Genomic DNA, 20,158 nt, shown 5'->3' with positions numbered 1-20,158 from the left:
GGTTAATATGTTGTGGGGTTGTTAACCAATGTCATAAAACAACATGTGTACTACTGTTTCATGAGAAACTATTTGTTCTGTAAGCCTTCACCTGAAATACAATGAAATATTAAAAAAAAAAAAAGAATATTTGAACAACACTATCAACTAACTCGACTTCATTAACAGTTATAGGTCATTCAACCAAACTACAGCACAATACACATTCTTTTCAAGTACACATGAAACATTCGACCACAAAACAAATCTCAACTGAAATCATACAGAACATGTTCTCTGGCAGTGATTAACTAAGATATCATTAACAGTGGATATCTGGAAAATCCCCAAATATTTGGAAATTAAACAACAGACTTCCACACAGTCATTGGATTAAAGAAGAAACTAAAAGGGAAATTAGAAAATACTTTCAACTGATTAAAATGAAAACATAACATTCCAAAATTTGTGGAATGCTGCTAAATAGTACTTAGAGGGGAATTTATAGTTTTGAAGACTTATATTGTTGGAAAAGAAGGAAGATCTAAAATCAATGCTCTAAGCCTTACAGAACCAGAAACAGAAGAGCAAATAAAACTCAAAGTAAGCAGTAAAAAGGAAATAATAAAGATCAAAGGAGAAGCAAACGACAAAACAGAAAAACAATAGGAAAAAGATCCAAAAGCTGGCTCTTTGGCGGAGGGGGAAGTCAGTAATATTGATTCATTTCTAGCTACAGTGATCAAGATAGAGAGAAGATATAAATTACCAATATCAGGAATGAGAGGACATAACTACTGATTCTACAAAACTCACAGTCTGACCCTATAAGGTACACATTTCTGTACTGTTACACAGACAAACTCCTCAAGGTAACTTCCATCTCATTAGATACTAAATTTCTCCTAGAATTTTCATTTTTTAGAAATATTACAGGCTAAAAAGTCACCTTTGTAGACTCGCTGCTTTTGTAGGCTTCATTATTTGGAGGCCACAAATCCAGGTTTCTAATAAACTTTACTTTAATAATGTTTATGAAAATGGTAGTTGCTTAGTAAATAACCAACATAAGACACCTTTCAGCAAATATCTAGAAACACTGGCACTTACTACATGCCAGGCAATACTATAAGCACTTGCCTGTACTAACGCATTTGACCCTATAATAATTCTACGAAGTAGGTGCTATGATTAACCCCAAATACAAATTATTTCTATCTACACATTTATTATGTACATCCATGCAAGGAACAATGTGTGAATGTGCACATCAAACTGATAATAACGGTTAAGTCTTGGGAGAAAACTGCAATTGGGGTGGGTAGACACGCAGAATTTCCACTTTATAAATTTGTATATGAAAATATTCATTTATTCCTTCTATATTAAACAAGTTCTGAAACAAAAATGTATCAAATATTCTTTTAAAAAAACTAAATTGCACAAGGTAAAGTAGGAAGTAAGGAATAAAATCCGGAGCTTTACTCGCACGTACAGAGGAATACGTGATAAAAGTCCATTTGAGGTGTCCAGAGAAGGAATGCTTTTGGTACTCCTTTGCAAAGTACCAGAATTTCAGAAGATCATAATACCTGGTTGCTTGCCCCAGACCCAGCTCTCCAGGAGTGATTTGGCCCTATATGCAGGCACAGGAGTTTCTTCTTCCTCCTTTTTGTCTTTGTCATTCAAATCTTCTTTCTTTATTCCACTCTGACTATCAACACCATCATCTGTAGAAGTAAAAACAAAAAACACAACATCCATTCCTCATTTTCTTGGTAAACATCCATACCAGAAATGAAATGCTCACAGTGCACCATCCTTCACAACTTGAATATGTAATGACAAAAGGACATGATTACATGAAGCCTAACTGTAACACGTTCACTGTGATTTACCTAAAAAGGCGTGACCCTTTTCATAAAGAAATCAACATATCGCTCAAATTTTCTTTCGAAACGTGTCTTTCAAAATAATATTCTACCAATTTCCTACTATGGCCTACAACTAAAAAACTTAGTCTTTATATTTACCTACTTGGATTACACATTACTTCCTTTTCCAGTGATTCCCGATTGCTTGTGTGCCAATAGGAAAAGTGAGGGAGGAGTATGATTCAAAAGTCATTTTTTTAACTCTATATAATGCCATACTCCACCATCAACTACGATCACTGCTACACAGGGTCAATACCACTGACACAAGTACACAGTACAATTCAGAAGCATTGGGACACTTAGAAAACCATGACTTTAAGCTGTTGACAATTTCAAGTTTCAGCTAAGAACAAATATCATGAAACTCCTTACACAGCAAGAGAAAGAAGAATTAACCTTAACCTTGAAGTTAAAATACGTCCTATCATAACAAGCTCTCATGAAATTAACTGTTTTCTAAATGACATAATTAGAAATATATATCTAAATCTGTGAAAGATTATACCTTATTCAGATTCCAGAAAGTATGAGGTGAGGGAATACTTCTTAAATAAAACCTCAAAACACAAAATGTGACAAACTGATGGATTCAATTATATCAAACCTAAGAATTTCTACTTAACCAAAACTACCATACATAAACTTAATTTTAAAATGTTAAAGTGGAAGAAAACATGTGAAAAACCAAAAAGGAACTAACATATATTCAAAACCTCCTACATGCTATAGGGAAAATATCAGACATCTAACAGAAAAAAATCACCAGAGGGGAAACCCCAATGGCTAATACTTTGAAGAAATACTCAAGACTCATATTTAGAGCAATATATAAATTAAATCAGTGAAATATTACTTTACGCTCATCAAACTGGCAAATCTTAGAAAGCTAGAATATAAACTCGGAGACAGGATTTTTTTCCTTTTTTATCTGGTTTTGTTCCCTGATATATCCCAAGTGTCTAGAACAATGTCTCCCAGGTAGTAATCATTAAACAATCTGTGCAATAAATAATGACAAAAATGGGTAGATATGAGGGATTAGAACTTTTGATAACAGACAGAACAACTAGAAAGAAGATGAGTAACGAAATAGAAGACTTGAACAAAACTACTCAACAACCAGACGTAACAGACATACAGGGAACGCTCCATCCTACAACAGCACAATAGATATTCTTGTGCAGTGAACATGCAACATCCTCCAGGATAGACCAATCTCAGAACACAAAGCAAGTCTCAGTAAGTTTAAAAAGACTGAAATCATACAAAGTATCTTTTCCGATCACAATGGCATCAAGTTAGAAATAACATAAAGAAAACTGGAAAATATACAAATATGTGGAAACTAAGTAACATGCTACTGAAATACCAATAAGTGAAAAGAAATCAAGAGAGAAATTGAAAAATACTTAAAGAGTCAAATAAGAACGAGAATGAAAACACAACATGCCAAAACCTAGAGGATACAGTGAAGACAGTCCTCAGGGAACTCTAAAGTAATAAACCAAACCACTGCCATCTAGTTGATGCCAAATTATAGGACAGAGCAGAACTGTTCCATAGGGTTTCCAAGGCTGTAATCGTTACGGGGGAGCCCCAGTGCCACAGTGATTTACAGCGTTGGAAATTTTATGGGGCAGTTCTGTCCTATAGGGTCACTATGAGTTGGAACTGACTCAATAGCAATGGGTTTGGTTTTTTAGTTTTGTTTTGTTTTGTTTTTTTAATTTTTATGAAAGCAAACTGCCACATCTTTCTCCTATGGAGCAGCTGGTGGGTTCGAATCGCTGATCCTTTGGTTAGCAGCCAAGTGCTTAACCACTGTGCCATCAGGGTTCCTTGTAAACTCATATAAACCAAAAACCAAATCCGTTCCCATCAAGTCAATTCCAACTCATAGCGACCCTATAGGGCTCCACAGGACAGAGAACAATTGCTCAACAGTGTTTCCAAAGCTGTTATCTTTACGGAAGCCACATCTTCTCCCGAGGAGCGTCCGGTGGGTTCAAATGGTTAACCTTTCTGTTAGCAGCTGAGCTTAACCACTGCACCACCTGTGCTCCTTGTAAACGCATATAAACCCAAAAACCAAAGCCGGTGCCGCCAAGTCAATTCCGACTCATAGTGACCCCACAGGACATAGTAGAACTGCCGCGCAGGGTTTCCAAGGAGCACCTTGGTGGGTTCAAACTGCCGACCTTTTGGTTAGCAGCCAAACTCTTAACCACTAAGCTACCAGGGTTTCCGTAAACTCATACAGCACCTCTAAATTAAAAACTACAGATTTGCTTAATTAAATCATAAAAAATTCAGGTTTGGAATCAAGTTATCAACCCTCACCATACATCAAGAGTAGGAGATAAGAAGCACACGCACACATACATTTTTAATGCCAAGCCTGAGTTCCATCAGGTGAGATTCTGATTCAGCTGGTCTACGGTGTGGCCTGGGCACCAGAATTTTTAAGTTACCAGGATTAGGGACAACTGGCATAGAAGACAAAACTTCACTAAGACAACACAAATACAACTGATCAAACTACAATGATAGTTTTAGACAACACTGCCAGTCTTACTGCTAACAAATTAAGGCCACACAGAATAATAAATAATAATAATAATAAACCAAGTGAGAGAAGAGCCAAAGAACTGTGGCACATACTCTGCTTTTTACAGATTACTGATCTTTTCACTAAAAGCTGAGTAATGAAATAAACGCTGCTGAGTTTTTTATTAAGAAAGGGTGTCTATTAATTTCGGGGTTCTGGCTCATAGTGACCCTACATACAACAGAACGAAACACCACCCAGCCCTGCACCATCTTCACAATTGTTGCTATGCTTGAGCCCACTGTTGCAGCCACTATGTCAATCCTTCTCATTGAGGGTCTTCCTCTTTTTCTCCCATCCTCTACTTTACTAAGCATGATGTCTTTCTCCAGGGACTGGTCCCTCTTGATAACATGTCCAAAGTGTATAAGACAAAGTCTCACCATCCTCACTTCTAAAGAGCATTCTGGCTGTACTTCTTTCAATACAGATTTGTTCGTTCTTCACACAATCCATGGTATATTCAATATTCTTCCCCCACACGGTAATTCAGAGGCATCAATTCTTTGGTTTTCCTTATTCATTGTCCAACTTTCACATGCATATGAGGCAACTGAAAATATTATGGCTTGGGTCTGGCACACCTTAGTCCTCAGAGACATCTTTGCTTTTTAACACTTTAAAGAGGTCTTTTGCAGCAGATTTGCCCAATGCAACATGCCATTTTATTTCTTGACTGCTGCTTCCGTGGACGTTGATTATAGATCCAAGTAAAATGAAATTCTTGACAACTTCAATCTTTTCTGTTTATCATGACGTTGCTTACTGCTCCAGTTGTGAGGATTTTTATTTTCTTTATGTTGAGTTGTAATCCATACTGAAGGCTGTAATCTTTGATTTTCATCAGTAACTGCCTGGCGTCCTCTTCACTTTCAGCAAGCAAAGTTGTGCCATCTGCATATCACAGGTTGTTAATGAGTCTTCCTCCAATCCTGATGCCATGTTCTTCTTCATACAGTCCAGTTTCTCAGCTTAGTTGCTGAGCATACAGACTGAATACTGACAGTGAAAGGATACAACCCTGATGCACACCTTTCCTGATTTTAAATCACACAGCATTCCCTTGTTCTATTCAAATGACTGCCTCTTAGTCTATGTTCAGGTTCCTCATGAGCACAATTAAATGTTCCAGAATTCTCAATCTTCACAATATTATCCATAATTTGTTATGATCCACACAGTTGAATGCCTTTACATAGTCAATAAAACAAAGGTAAACATTTCTGTGGTATTCTGTGCTTTCACCAAGCTCCATCTGAAATCAACAATCTCTCTCACTGCTCCTCTAAACCAGGCTTCAATTTCTGGCAGTTCCCTGTCGATGTACTGCTGCAACCATTTTTGAATTATCTTCAGCAAAATTTTACTTGCATGTGATAGTAGTGTTATTCTTCAATAATTTCTGCATTCTGGATCACCTTTCAAATGGGCATAAATATGTATCTCTTCCAGTCAGCTGGCCAGGAGGCTGTCTTCCAAATTTCTTGGTATAGACGAGTGAGCACCTCCAGCGTTGCATCTGTTTGTTGAACTCTCAACTGGTATTCTGTCAATTCCTGGAGCCTTGTTTTTCACCAATGACTTCAGTGCAGCTTGGGCTTCTTTCTTCAATACCATAGGTTCTTGAGCATATGCTACCTTCTGAAATGGCTGAACATTGACCAGTTCTTTTTGGTATAGTGACTGTGTATTCCTTCCACCTTCTTTTAATGCTTCCAGCGTTGTTCAATATTTTGCCTATAGAATCCTTCAATATTGCGACTTGAGGCTTGAATTTTTTTCTTCAGTTCTTTCAGTTTGAGAAATGTCAAGTGTATTCTTCCCTTTTGGTTTCCTAACCCAGGTCTCTGCACATTTCATTATAATACTGTACTTTGTCTTCTCAAGCCACCTTTTGAAATCTTCTGGTCAGCTCTTTTACTTCATCATTTCTTCTATTCACTTTAGGTACTCTACGTTCAAGAGCAAGTTTCAGAGTATCTTCTGACATTCATTTTGATCTTTTCTTTCTTTCCAGCCTTTTAAATGACCTTTTGCTTTCTTCATGTATGATGTCCTTGATGTCATCCCATAACTCGTCTAATCTTCAGTCATTAGTGTTCAATGCATCAGATCTATTCTTAATATGGTCACCAAATGCAGATGAGATATTCTTAAGCGCATATTTTGGCTCTTGTGGACTTGTTTTAATTTTCTTCAGCTTCAACTTGAACTTGCATATGAGCAATTAATGGTCTGTTGTGCAGCTGGCCCCTGGCCTTTCTTTGACTGATAATATTGAACTGACATAAATAGATATTAATGCAAAAGTTACTAATATTCAACAGTGTATTTTGAAAACACAGCCCTACAAGACTCAATTCAATTAAGCACAATTACCTAGCACCTACTATCTGCTGGCAGTTTTCTAAAGCCGAGAACACAAACCTAAATATGATTGGCCCTGCCTTCAAGGAAGTCCCCATGTATCAGGGGAGCTAAGTAGATAAATTTTAGCAATACCATGTGACAAGTACAACAATGCAGGTTTGTATAAGGAGCAGTTTCATAAAAGAGATGCTCAAAATTGCTTGAGCTTTGTCTAAAGAAAAGCAAAGAAAGGCTATTTCTGGAAAAAAAACAAAAACCTGCTGCCGTCCAGTTGATTTCGACTCATAGTTACCCTACAGGAGAGTAGAACTGTCCCACAGAGTTTCCAAAGAGCACCTAGTGGATTCAAACTGCCGACCTTTTGGTTAGCAGCTGTAGCACTTAACCACTAGGCCACCAAGGTTTCGAACTTCTGGAAAAGGAACTAGTATATGTAAAGACACAGAGGTATAAAACACAAGTTATGTTTCAGCAACTGCAATTTCACTGCACTGGGCTGCAGTGTGGGAGACAGGCAAGATGAAAACAGATCCATCTGGGTAGGAAGACTGGAGCCAGATCATGGAATTCCCTTTTCACCTCATTCAGTAAAACCTGTAAGTAATGGGGGTTATTCTATTCAAAGGGTATAGACTGGGGGAAAGATGTTAGGATGTTTTTCTCGGAATGACTACTCTGGCAACGATGAACATAGGTCTGAATGTGGCAGCAAAACCAGATTGCTATCGTCTAAAATAAAAACCTACGTAACAAATGATGAGGACCTGAACTAAGGCAGGGCAGTGGGGATGCAACAAGTCGCAATAATGAAAGATGTTAGAGAGTCAGAATCTACAGGACTTTGTGACTGACAAACTCCCAAGTTTCTTGTTTGGTTGCCTGAGTCAACAGTGATGTCATAAACTGTGTCCAGAGCGGGCACCCAGAAAACGGCTTTAACGCTGTTTCCTGATCGAAGATTTCTTCCAGACACCAAAATACCAAGGGAAGTCGAATAGATAAGGAAGCATATAGCAAAACAATTTATTACTTACAATGAATTCATGTGAAGTTAGCAAGAGAAACAACTATACCCAAACCTTCCCTGGAGCAGCAAAGCTCAAGTTAGCCATTTTATACCTAACTCAAATCATCTGCCTCCTGATCTCACCCTTTCCCTTCCAAATTACTCCCAACCTTTCCCAAGGTGGAGCTAGCAAACCCACGCATGCCTCAACCACTAAGTGCTGTTCCCTTCATATGCGGGCAGCTTACCCATTATGTTGTCATTACCAAAAAGCCACCAGGCAGACAAAGCACCAGCCTTCATTGAGACTTTACTTGGTTAAACTCCCACCATCAGCTTAATAGTTCAAGAACCAGCATTCTATAGTTCCTCCCTTTTCATATTGTTATCTGCCTCTCCAAAAGATCTTGGTGATCAATAACACTTTCAATTTACTAACTTAATTTGACTTTCACCAAATAACCCTGAATACCTTCTTGTCCTCCAATACAATAAATGTTCCCTTTAATTAATACTGTCAAAAACTATATGGCTAACTCAGATTAAAATCAGCCACATGTTCAAAAGATTGAAGTGAATAACCTACTAGATGACTACTCCCAAAGTACATAACTTGACTGCAGTAAGACTCATATGCAAATGCCTTGCTGAAGTCCAGATTCCCAAGTGTACTTTGATCAATATAATTTTATGAGGAAAAAAGATAAAATTAGTCTGAAATGATTTAATTTTATGTTAATCTGTCAATTTGCAACCACAGAAAAGTGCAGTATTCAAAAACCATTCTTCTTTTGTACCTTTTTAGCAACAGAAGCTTACCTAGCACAAAGGAAAATATTAATGTTATTCTAAATAACCAACAAAGAACTACCTTTTAAATGGAAGATTGCATTTTATTCTAGAGATAAGAGGAGAAAACTTTTTATTCTACTAAAAATGCCAAATTTAGTTTTTAAAAGTAAAAATTAAAAAAACACAGGCGTTCAATACATAAATAAGATTAAAAGTCAAAAATGGCTTCCAGAAAGAACATTAAATACTCGAGCCTACACACGGGAAATAAAAAAGAGAGAGAAAGAGACCTCCGAACAATGTAACAGCATGGGCAGATACAAGGACCTACTATGCAATATTTTCAGGAAATAAACTCAGTAGTTAAGTTCCACATGAAAGACACCATCCAGTGTGTAAGAAATAAGCACAAATTAAACCTCTCAGATATAAGATGTACAATGATGCCAATGGAGACCCATCAACAAATAAAAGGGAGGGAAAAGCAAAACAGGAATAGTTTTGGTATGTTAATGTTGTATGTTACTTGTTGTTTGTATGTTAAATGTTGCTGCAATTGCAAATAGGTAATGTAATATTTGTGGTAACCACTAGGAAAACATCTAGAAAAAATACACAGAAGGAAATCAAAAAGGTTCTTCACAAAAAAACAGCTAAACACAAAAGAAATAGAAAAATAGACTAAAAAGGCAAAGAAGATATAAGACATTCAAAAAAAAACAATTAGCAAAATGAATGAAGTAGACACTTCATTTTCAGTAATAATCTTAAATGGAAATTATCTGAACTTCCCACACAAAAGGCAGAGAGTGACAGAATGGATAAAAAAACATGATCCATCGTTTTGCTGACTACAAGAAACACACCTTAGACATAAACACAAAAACAGACCAAAAATAAAAGGATAAAAAAATACATATATTCCATGCAACTAGTAACCAAAAAAAGAGAAGGGGTGGCCATACAGATATCAGATAAAACAGACTTTAAATAGAAATCTATTATAAGAGATAAAGAATGACATTACATAATAATAAAAGGATCAATCCATCAAGAAATATATCAATTATAAATATATATACACCTAAGATCACTGCTTCAAAATACATGAAACAAACACTAATATGAAAGCACAAACAGATAAGTCCACAATAATAGTTGGGGATTTAAGCACACCACTTCTAATTCTAAACTGATCATCTATAAAGAAGACTAGTTAGGACACTGAGGACTTAAGTAAAACCATAAGCCAATTTGACCTAATAGACATTAACAGAACACTCCACTCATCATCACTACAATACACTTTTTTCTCCTGTGCACATGCATCATTTTCCAGAACAGACCATATGCTAGGCCACAAAACAAGTCTCAACAAATATAAAAAGAGTGAAATCAAACAAAGCAGCTTCTCTGACCATAATGGTATGAAGCTAGAAATCAACAACAGGAAGAATAACAGAAAAAAACATAATAATTACATGGACATTAAATAATACTAAAAAACTATTAGGTCATAGAAGAAATCAAAAGTGAAACTAAAAAATACTTAGAATCAAAGGAAAATGAAATCACAACATATCAAAACCCTTGGGACATAGCAAAAGTAGTGCTCAGAGGGAAATTCATACCAATAAATGCCTACATTAAAAAATAAGAGCAAAAATCAGTAACTTAAACCAACAACTTGAACAAATAGAAAAGAAGCCCAAAGCTCCCAAAAGAAAGTAATTAATAAAAATCATAGCAGTAATAAATGAAACAGAAAATATACAAACAATAGAAAGAATCAATAAAACCAAAACTTGGTTCTTTGAAAGGATCAATAAAATAGACAAGCCACTGGCTAGACTGACAACAGAAAACGAGAAGAGGCAAACAACCAAAATAAGAAATGAAATTGAAGACATTACAATAGACCCAACTGAGATGAAGAGGATCATAACAGAATACTATGAAAATCTGTACTCCAAAATATTTGAAAACCTAGATGAAATGGACAAATTTCTAGAAACACACTACCTACCTAAACTAGCACAAATAGAGGGAAAAAATCTAAACAGACTGTCTTAGTCATCTAGTGCTGCTCCAACAGAAATACAAGTGGATGGCTTTAACAAAGAGTAGTTTATTTATTCACAGTCCAGTAGGCTACAAGTCCAAATTCAGGGTGTCAGCTCCAGGGGAACGCTTCCTCTGTCGGCTCTGCAGGAAGGTCCATGTCATCAATCTTCCCTTGGTCTGGGAGCTTCTCTGCACAGGAACCTCAGGTCCAAAGGACACGCTCTGCTCCCGGCACTGCTTTCTTGGTGGTATGAGGTTCCCATGTGTCTCTGCTCACTTCTCTCTTTTATATCTCAAAAGAGATTACATTAAGACACTAATCTTGTCAACCTCATCAGTATAACCTCATCATAGTGATAGAATTTACAACACATAAGGAGATCACATATAATCTCATCATAGTGATAGAGTTTACAACACATAAGGAAATCACATCAGATAACACAATCATACAATACTGGGAATCATTACCCAGCCAAGCTGACAGATATTTTTGGGGGACACAACTCAATTCATGACACAGACCAACAACAAAAGAAGAGATTAAAGATGTCATCAAAAAAACTGCCAGCAACAACACAAAAAAAACCCAGGATCATATGGCTTCACTGGGGAATTATACCATTCAGAGAAAAGTTGACACCAATTCTACTGAAACTTTTCAAAAACACAGAAGAGGAAAGAATACTCCCTAACTCATTCTATGAAGCCACCATCACTCTTATACCAAAACCAAGCAAAGACATCAAAAACAAAAGAAAGAAAAGTACAGACCAATGTCCCTCGTGAACACAAATGCAAAAATTTTCAACAAAACTCAAGTCAATAGAATTCAATAACATATCAAAAAAAATCGTACACCACAATCAACTGGGATTCATACCAGAAATGTAAGGGTGGTTCTGAATTGGAATGCCAATCACTATAATTCAGCACATAAACAAAACAAAGGAAAAGAACCACATGATCATGTCAACTGATGCAAAACATGCATTTGCTAAAATCCAACACCCTATCCTGGTAAGAACTCTCAGCATAACAGGAATAAGAGGGAAATTTCTCAACATAATTAAGGGTATATATGTAAAACAAACAGCCAATGTTATTCTCAATGGAGAAAGACTGAGAGCCTTCCCCTTGAAAAGGGGAATGAGACTAGGATACCCATTATCACCACTCTTATTCAGTATTGTACTGGAAGTCCTAGCCAGAGCAATAAGGCAAGAAAAAGTATCCAAATAAGAAAGAAAGCAGTAAAACTATCTCTATTTGCAGATAATATGATCCTAGACATAGAAAACCCTTAAGAGTCCAAAAGAAAACTGTTGGATCTAATAGAATCCAGCAACGTTGCAGGGTACAAGATCAACACACAAAAATCAGTTGGATTTATTTGCCCTAACAAGGAGCATTCCGAAAAGGAAATCAAGAAAACAATACCATTTATAAAAGCCACAAAAACGTTAAAGTTTATCTAGAAATTAACCTTACCAGGGACATAAAAGATTTATACAACGAAAATTATAAAATATAAGAGACTAAAAACAACCTATATAAATGAAATGACATTCAGTGACAATGTCAATAGTACCTAAAGAGATCTACAGATACAACACAATCCCCATACAAACCCCAACAGCATTGTTTACGGAAATGGAAAAACTACCTACCAAGTTTATATGGAAAGGGAAGAGGCCCTGAACAGCCAAAGCAATATTAAAGAAGAACAAGGTAAGAGGCATCATACCCCCTGACAGCAAAATATACTATTCAGCCACAATAATCAAAACGACCTGCTAGTGGTTCAACAACAGACACACAGACAAGTGGAACAGAATTGAGAACCCAGAAATAAAATCATCCATTTATGGATAACTGATTTCAACAAGGGGTCAAAATCCATTCAATCGGGAAGAAACAGTCTCTTTAATGAACAGTGCTGGGAAACTGGATATCCACTTGCAGAAAAATGAAACAAGATCCATACCTCACACCATACACAAAAAAATAACTTAAAATGGATCAAAGACCTCTATGATAAACCAAAAACTATAAAAGTTCCTGAAAGAAAACACAGGGAGAAAGCTAAAGGACCTAATTTTTTATAAAAATCAGCCAAAAAACATAACTACAAATGCACGAACAGTAGAAGACAAGTTAGATAATTGGCATCTCACAGAAATTAAACACTTATGTACATCAAAAGACTTTATCAAAAGAGTAAATGGACAACCTACAGAATGGGAAAAAATGCTTCAGAAACAAAAAATCCAATAAAGGGCTAATCTCTGAAATATACAGAAAACTTTAATAACTCAACAATAAAAAGACAAACAACCCAATTAACAAATGGCAAAGGTCATGAACAGACACTTCACCAAAGAGCATATACAAGCAGCCAACAAACACATGAAAAGATGCTCAAAGAATGAAGAAAACTAAAGATACAAGGGAAAGATTAGTCCAAAGGACTAATGGACCACAACTACTACGGCCTCTACCAGTCTGAATCCAGTACAACTAGATGTTGACCGGCTACCACCACTGACTATTCTGACAGGGATCATAATAGAGGGTGCCAGACAGAGCTGGAGAAAAATATAGAACAAAATTCTAACTCACAAAAAAAGACCAGACTTACTGGCCTGACAGAGACTGGAGAAACCCCAAGAGTATGGACTCCAGACACTCTTTTAGCTTAGTAATGAAGTCACTCCTGAGGTCCACCCTTCAGCCAAAGATGAGACAGGCCCATGAAACAAAATGAGACTAAAGGGACACATCAGCCCAGGGGTAAGGACTAGAAGGCAGGAGGGGACAGGGAAGCTGTTAAGAGGGAACTCAAGGTCAAGAGGGAGAGTGTTGATGTGTCATGGGGTTGTTAACCAATGTCATAAAACAATATGTTTAATGAGAAGTTAGTTTGTTCTGAAAACCTTCATCTAAAGTACAATCTAAAAAAGAATGGGCAAAGATGCTCAAGATTGTTAGCCATTAGAGAGATACAAACCTAAACTACAATGACATACCATCTCACCCCAGCTAAAATGACACTGACAAAGAAAAAAAGATAACAACAAATGTTGGCAAGGATGTGGGGAGACTGGAATCCTTATCCGTTGCCAATGGGACTGTAAAATGGTACAACCACTATGGAAAAACGATATGGTACTTCCTCAAAAAACTAGAAATAAAACTACATTATGATCTAGCAATCCCACTCCTAGGTATATACATTAAGACCTAATGGAAGTGACATGAACAGACATATATGCACACTTATTTTCACTGCAGCATTACTGACAACAGCAAGAAAGAAAAAAAAATGGGAACAGCCTAAGTGCCCTTCAACGGATGAATGGATAAACAAAATGTGGTACATACATACAACTGAATAGTATACAACCATAAAGAACAATGACAAGTCCATGAAACATAACATAACATGGATGGATTCGGAGGGCATAATGCTAAGTGAAATGAAGTCAATCACATAAGGACAAATATTGTATGATCCCACTTCAATAAGAAGACAAAAAGAGATATATATAAAAAGACCAATGTTCATTGCTGGTTACCAGGTATTTGGGGGGGTGGGGAGTAAGAGGGCAATTAACACTCTAGATTGTAGATACTAGTTACTTATGGTGATACGAAAATGAGTAAGAATGTAGGTGTAATGAATACAACCTGACGAAAGTAAATGATGCCATGAAGAAGTACACAAGAGAAAAGGATGTTTGTGCCAAAGAATATGACATATATATTCTGGAAACAACACCAACAATAACCAGAAAATGAGCATATATGTAGGTACAAAGGCATATACATGTACAGGTAGGCACAGGTAAGAACACATGGGTGCACAGATACAAGTATCTTTATGTATGTGTATGGACAGATTTATGTGTGAACACACAGATAATCACAGAGAACACAATTACAGTTACTTCTAGACAAAACTAAAGAACTTGCAAGAATGGTTTTCTGGGTTTGAAGGCTAAAGTCCTTAGTCTCATGGGAAAACTCAGTCAACTGGCACCATAAAGTTCACATTCCCAATTGCAGTGAGGTAAGTAGCATCTGGGGTATTAAAAGCTTGTAAGTGGCCATCTAAGATACAACCAGTGGTCTCTACTCATCAGGAGCAAAAGAGAAGGAAGAAACCCGAAGTCTCAGAAAGGAAACTAGTCTGAGGTTATTAAACCAACACAAGCCACAGACAAGAAGTTGATGGTGTCCAGCCACCACTATCAACCGTTCTGATTAGGGTCACATAGATACACCACAATAGAATGAGAGAAACGCAGAACAGAACTCAAATAATTAAAAAGTCCAAACTTACTGGACCAGTTGAGACAGGAGGACTTGAGACTACCGCCCTGAGATACTCTTTAAACCTAGAATCAAAACTATACTGAAGTCACCTTTTAGCAAAATAACACACTGCAGAATAAAATAAAGGATATTACCCATTAAAACAGGGCTCCACTAAAAAACCATATACATAAGACCAAAAGATCAACAATTATTCTAAAGCAAAGATGAGAAAACAAGGGGGACAGGGAATCCAGAGTACTGGAAAAGGAACAACCAGAATATAATTAATGAGAAGGCTGCCATATTCTGAAAAACATTAACTAATGTCACTGAAGAACTTATGTAGAAATTGTCAAATGAGAACCTAATTAGCTATGTAAACTTTCAAGGAAAATATAATAAAATGTTACTAAAAAAAAGAAAAGAAAGAAAAAAGTTGGTGAAGTACAAAGCTCAAACTATACAAAAGGAAAAAAAAATGAATGGATGGAAAAAAATATACCAAAGAAACACAAATCAAAAGAAAGTTGAAAAAGACAAGCTACAGACTGGAAAAATATCTTTGGAAACCATATATCCAACAAGAATCAAATAACCAAAATGTATATAAAACTTTGACAACTTAACAATAAAAAGACAAATAACCCAACCATAAAATGGGCAAAGGATATTTGGTGAACATTTGATGAAACAGACATTTCACCAAAGAAGACATTCAAACGGCAAAAAACACCTGAAAAGATGTTCAGTGTCAGTAGCCATCAGAGATGCAAATCAAAACTGCAATAAGATACCATTTCACTCCCACTAGAATGGCCAAGATAAAAAAAAATTTAATTAAAAAAAAAAAAAAAAACAGAAAATAGCGAATGTTGGCAAGGATGTGGCAAACTGGAACCCTAATCCATTGCTGGTAAGAATGCAAAATAGTATAGCCATTGTAGAAAACACTGTGGAAGTTCCTCAAAAAATTAAAAATAGAACTACCATATGACCCAGCAATTTGACCCCTAGGTACATACCCCCAAAGACTTGAAAGCAGAGACTCAAAAGAAGACTTGTACACCAATGTTCATGACAGCACTGCCAAAAAGTGGAAACAACCTAAATGTCCATCAACAGATGAATGGATAAACAAAATGTAGTACATACACAGCCAGCAGGAGAAATGAAGTCCTGATACATGCTACACTATGGATGAAGCTTGAAAACATTATGCTGAGTGAAATAAGCCAATCACAAAAGGACAAATAATGTATGATCTCACTTACGTAAAGACAAGAAAAGGGAAATGTATATAGAACAAAGTTTATTAGTGGTTACAAGGGGCAGAAGGGATGGGGAAAGGGGTGGGGGGTAGTTTAACAGTGATGGAAAAATTCTGCTGATTAAGGGTAGGGTTGCACAGCCTTAATTGCTATCAGTAAGCTGTTCACCTGTAAAAAGCTGAATTGGCAAAAAAGTAGTGTGATAGATAAATTTACAATGACAAAAAAAAAAAAAAAGTAGCTGCTTAGGTACAACCAAACACCTCATGGGATTTGGTTCCTTGGTTTGGAGATTTAGGGATATGGTCTCATGAGACATCCCAGTTAACTGGCCTAATAACATGTTTAGTGCTTCTCTTCGAACGCTACAATTTTGTTGCATAGTGCCTGGGGTCTTAAAAGCTTGCATGCGGCTATTTGAGGCACAGCAATTGATCTCTATTCACCTGGAGCAACACAGGAAGAAGGAAAGTCAGGAATATGAGGAGGATATGGAATGTGTGACCAATTGCCTCCATGAACAACAGCCTCCTTTGCCATGAGACCAGAAGAACTGGATGATGCCCAGCTACCATTACTGAACATTTTCATCAAAGACTCTTGATCAAAAGGAGGAAATGCATAACAGATTTTCAAATTCTCATGGACTCTAGACTTTCTGGACCCATGGAAGTTGGATGAACCCTTGAAACTACTGCCCTGAGATAATATTTAAACCTTAAACAAAACACATCCCCTGAAGTCTTCTTAAAACCAAACAACAGCTTAGCTTAACTAGTTAAAAAAAAAAAAGAAAAAAAAGTCTACCTTGAGCATTATGTTCTTTTAAGAACGATCTATATGGGATCAAATTGACAAAAGCAACTTGAAATATTAGACACAAACCTTAGGGGGCTGTGAGTTTATGTTAATGATGGAGGAATAACCCAGAACAGGGGGCTGAGAATGGCTGGACAACTCCAGTTATATAATCAATGCCACTAAATTGTACATGGATAAATTGTTGAATTGGTGTATGTTTTGCTGTGTATATTCTCAACAAAAAAAAAGGATAAAATTTAGGGGGAAAAAAGTTCTTGGAAGAAAACATAGGAGCAAACTTTGGGACCTAACTTATTTCAATGACAGATTATCAAACACAACAACAAATGCAAGCAGCAGAAAACAAAATAGATAACTGCAACTTTATAAAAGTTAAATACTTGTGTTCATCGAAAGACTTTACAAGAAGAATAAAGAGACAACCTACAGACTGGGAAAAAATCTTCCGGAATAATATAGCCTATAAGCGTCAATATCTAAACTATATAGGAAACTTCTACAACTTAACAAAAAGACAACCCAATCAAAAACTGGGCAAATGACATAAACAAACCCTACAACAAAGATGATATTTAAATGGCCAAGAGACACATGACAAGATGCTCAATGTCATTAGCCATCAGAGAAATGCAAATCAAAACCACAATGAGATATCATTTCACTTCCACCCACTATGGGGTCACTAGGGATCGAAATGGACTTGATGGCAATGGGGTATTTTTGGGTAGGAAGGCTAAGATTTAAAAAAAAAGAAAAACAGAAAATAGCAAGTGTTGGAGGTAGTCTGCAAAAACTGGAACCCTCATCCATTGCTGGACAGAATGCAAAATGTTACAGTCTCTGCGGAAATCAGTCTGCTGGTTCGTCAAAAAAAACTAGAGGTAGAGCTGCCATACAACCCAGCCATTCCACTCCTAGGTATATATACTAGGTATCTAATAGAAGTGACACAAACAGACATATACACAACTAAGTTCATCGCAGGACTATTCCTAGTAGCAAAAAGATGGAAACAACCTAAGTGCCCATCAACAGATGAATGGATAAGTAAAATGCGGTACGTATAAACAATGGAATACTACTCAGTGATAGATAAAAATGAGTTCCCAAAACATCTTCAAACATCAATTCCAACTCACAGCAACACAGGATATAGATTATAATCTTTACGGAAGCAGAATGCCACATCTTCCTCTCGTGGAGAGGCTGGTGGATTTGAACCACCAAACTTTCAATTAGCAGCTGAGCACTTAACCACTGTGCCACCAGTGCTCCTTTCTCTAGACAGTAGACATTTGTTATTTTTGGTGTTTGGAAATAGAACATCAAATGAGAGTGAAGTGTACACAGCCTGACAAAGGTAAACAATGCCATTACAATGTACACAAGAAAAAAAGGATCTGTTGTCAACTGTTTGGCATACATAATTTTGAAACAGCAACAACCAAAAAAATGTGTCTGCAATATATAGGTAAGTATGTAAGCATATATGCGTATAGGTATATATATATGGGTATGTCTGTGTGTATCTATAGGTGTGTGCATATATATATACATCTATGTGACTATGCACATGTATTCATATATATAATAAAGCACATAGGTGGCACAGTTACAGATACTTCTTAGACATGACCAAACACCAGGCAGGATTGGTTTTCTGGGTTTCAAAGATTAGGATCATAGTCTTGAGGGCTATCTCAGTCAATTAGCTTAATATACCTCATAAAATTATGGTCTACATTCTACTTTGGCAGTAGTGTCTGAGGTCTTAAAAGCTTGCGAGTGGCCATCTAAGACACAACTATTGGTCTCTACTCATCTGGAGCAATAGAGAAAGAAACCAAAGACTCACAGACGAAACTCATCTACAGGACAAATACTCTACACAAACCACGGGCTTATCTACCCTGAGACCAGAAGAACTAGATGGTGCCCGGATACCATTAACAATCATTCTAACCAGGGCCACAGATAGGCCCTGACAGAATGGAAGAAAAACGTGGGACAGAACCTCAAATTCAAAAAACAAAACAAAAACCAGACTTACTCAACTAGCTAAGACTAGACGTCTCCCTGAAACTACTGCCCTCCGGATATTCTTTTAAACCTTGAACCAAAACTAAGCTGAGATCACCTTGTAGCTAAATAACAAATTGGCTCAAAAAATAACGAGTATAACCCATAAGTACCAAACTCCTTAAAAAAATCAACTACATGTTTTCCAGGCAACATGGTGCTATACTCAGAAGCACCATGCCGTCCCTCCACAGCAAAGATCAGAAAAACTAAGTAAAACAGAGTCACACGTCAATTCTGAAACCCTAAGCATCAAATGAGATAAAGAACATACCCAAGCACCAAATGGAATAAGAAACTGACAGAGAACAGAGAGCGAGGAGAGATACATACAGAGGTCCCTATCAGCTACCACAGCATGGATCTGCCATCTTGGACTCCTATCGGAGATCAGCGAATGGGGGTATGAGAAAGCAGCTTCACGGAGCTTCCAGCAGGAGACAGAACAACCGGTAAACAGCAATACAGGCTTTCCCACCCCCCACCCTTCTTTACACCTACTTAGCTTCCTCTGCTTCCTGTAGCCACAGTCTCTTGGACGGGAAGCACCCCAGTGTCGCTTGGATTCCACCTGCCACACTGGCCGGCTCCCTGAGTGCCTTCTGCGGGCTGCTGGTGTTCCTTTTTTCCACTTCTTTAGATTTCTTCCTTACCTCTCACCACCTCCTCCTCCTTTCTCTCAAATACCTGGCTCCGTGCGCCATCTTTGCTTCTCCCTGAAAGGCTTCAAAACACCGCATGACTGTCAAACAGCTTCCCAGCCTATAACGCCAAGCTGGTAGAACCCGCAGGGCTTTTTTGTCTCTTTGTTTGCTCTGATTTGTTCTGTTTTGATTTGTTTGTTTTCTTTTTCTATTCTTGGCTTGGGAGCCCCTTCTAGCCAGGCAGTACTGCGCAGCTTGGAAGCTACTCC

General features: G+C 37.1%; 1 protein-coding gene across 5 annotated transcripts in view; it reads right to left on the bottom strand.

Moving 5' to 3' along the window:
* Positions 1 to 20,158, bottom strand: part of HERC2 (HECT and RLD domain containing E3 ubiquitin protein ligase 2) — a 341,529-nt gene that overhangs the window by 252,221 nt on the left and 69,150 nt on the right. For 4 of the 5 annotated variants that reach the window (XM_004372619.2, XM_023727841.1, XM_023727839.1 and 1 more), the window contains exon 4: positions 1,572 to 1,709. The exons of the other annotated variant lie outside the window; for it this stretch is intronic. In XM_004372619.2, the coding sequence (XP_004372676.1) occupies positions 1,572 to 1,709 (138 nt within the window). The remainder of the gene's footprint in view (positions 1 to 1,571; positions 1,710 to 20,158) is intronic. 5 annotated transcript variants of the gene reach the window in all.

The sequence above is a fragment of the Trichechus manatus genome, unplaced genomic scaffold (assembly GCF_000243295.1).
Source record: "Trichechus manatus latirostris isolate Lorelei unplaced genomic scaffold, TriManLat1.0 scaffold00019, whole genome shotgun sequence".
NCBI classification, from domain to species: Eukaryota; Metazoa; Chordata; class Mammalia; order Sirenia; family Trichechidae; genus Trichechus; species Trichechus manatus.
The sequence above is the reverse complement of the archived record's forward strand: the minus strand, read 5'-3'. Positions and strand labels throughout refer to the sequence as shown.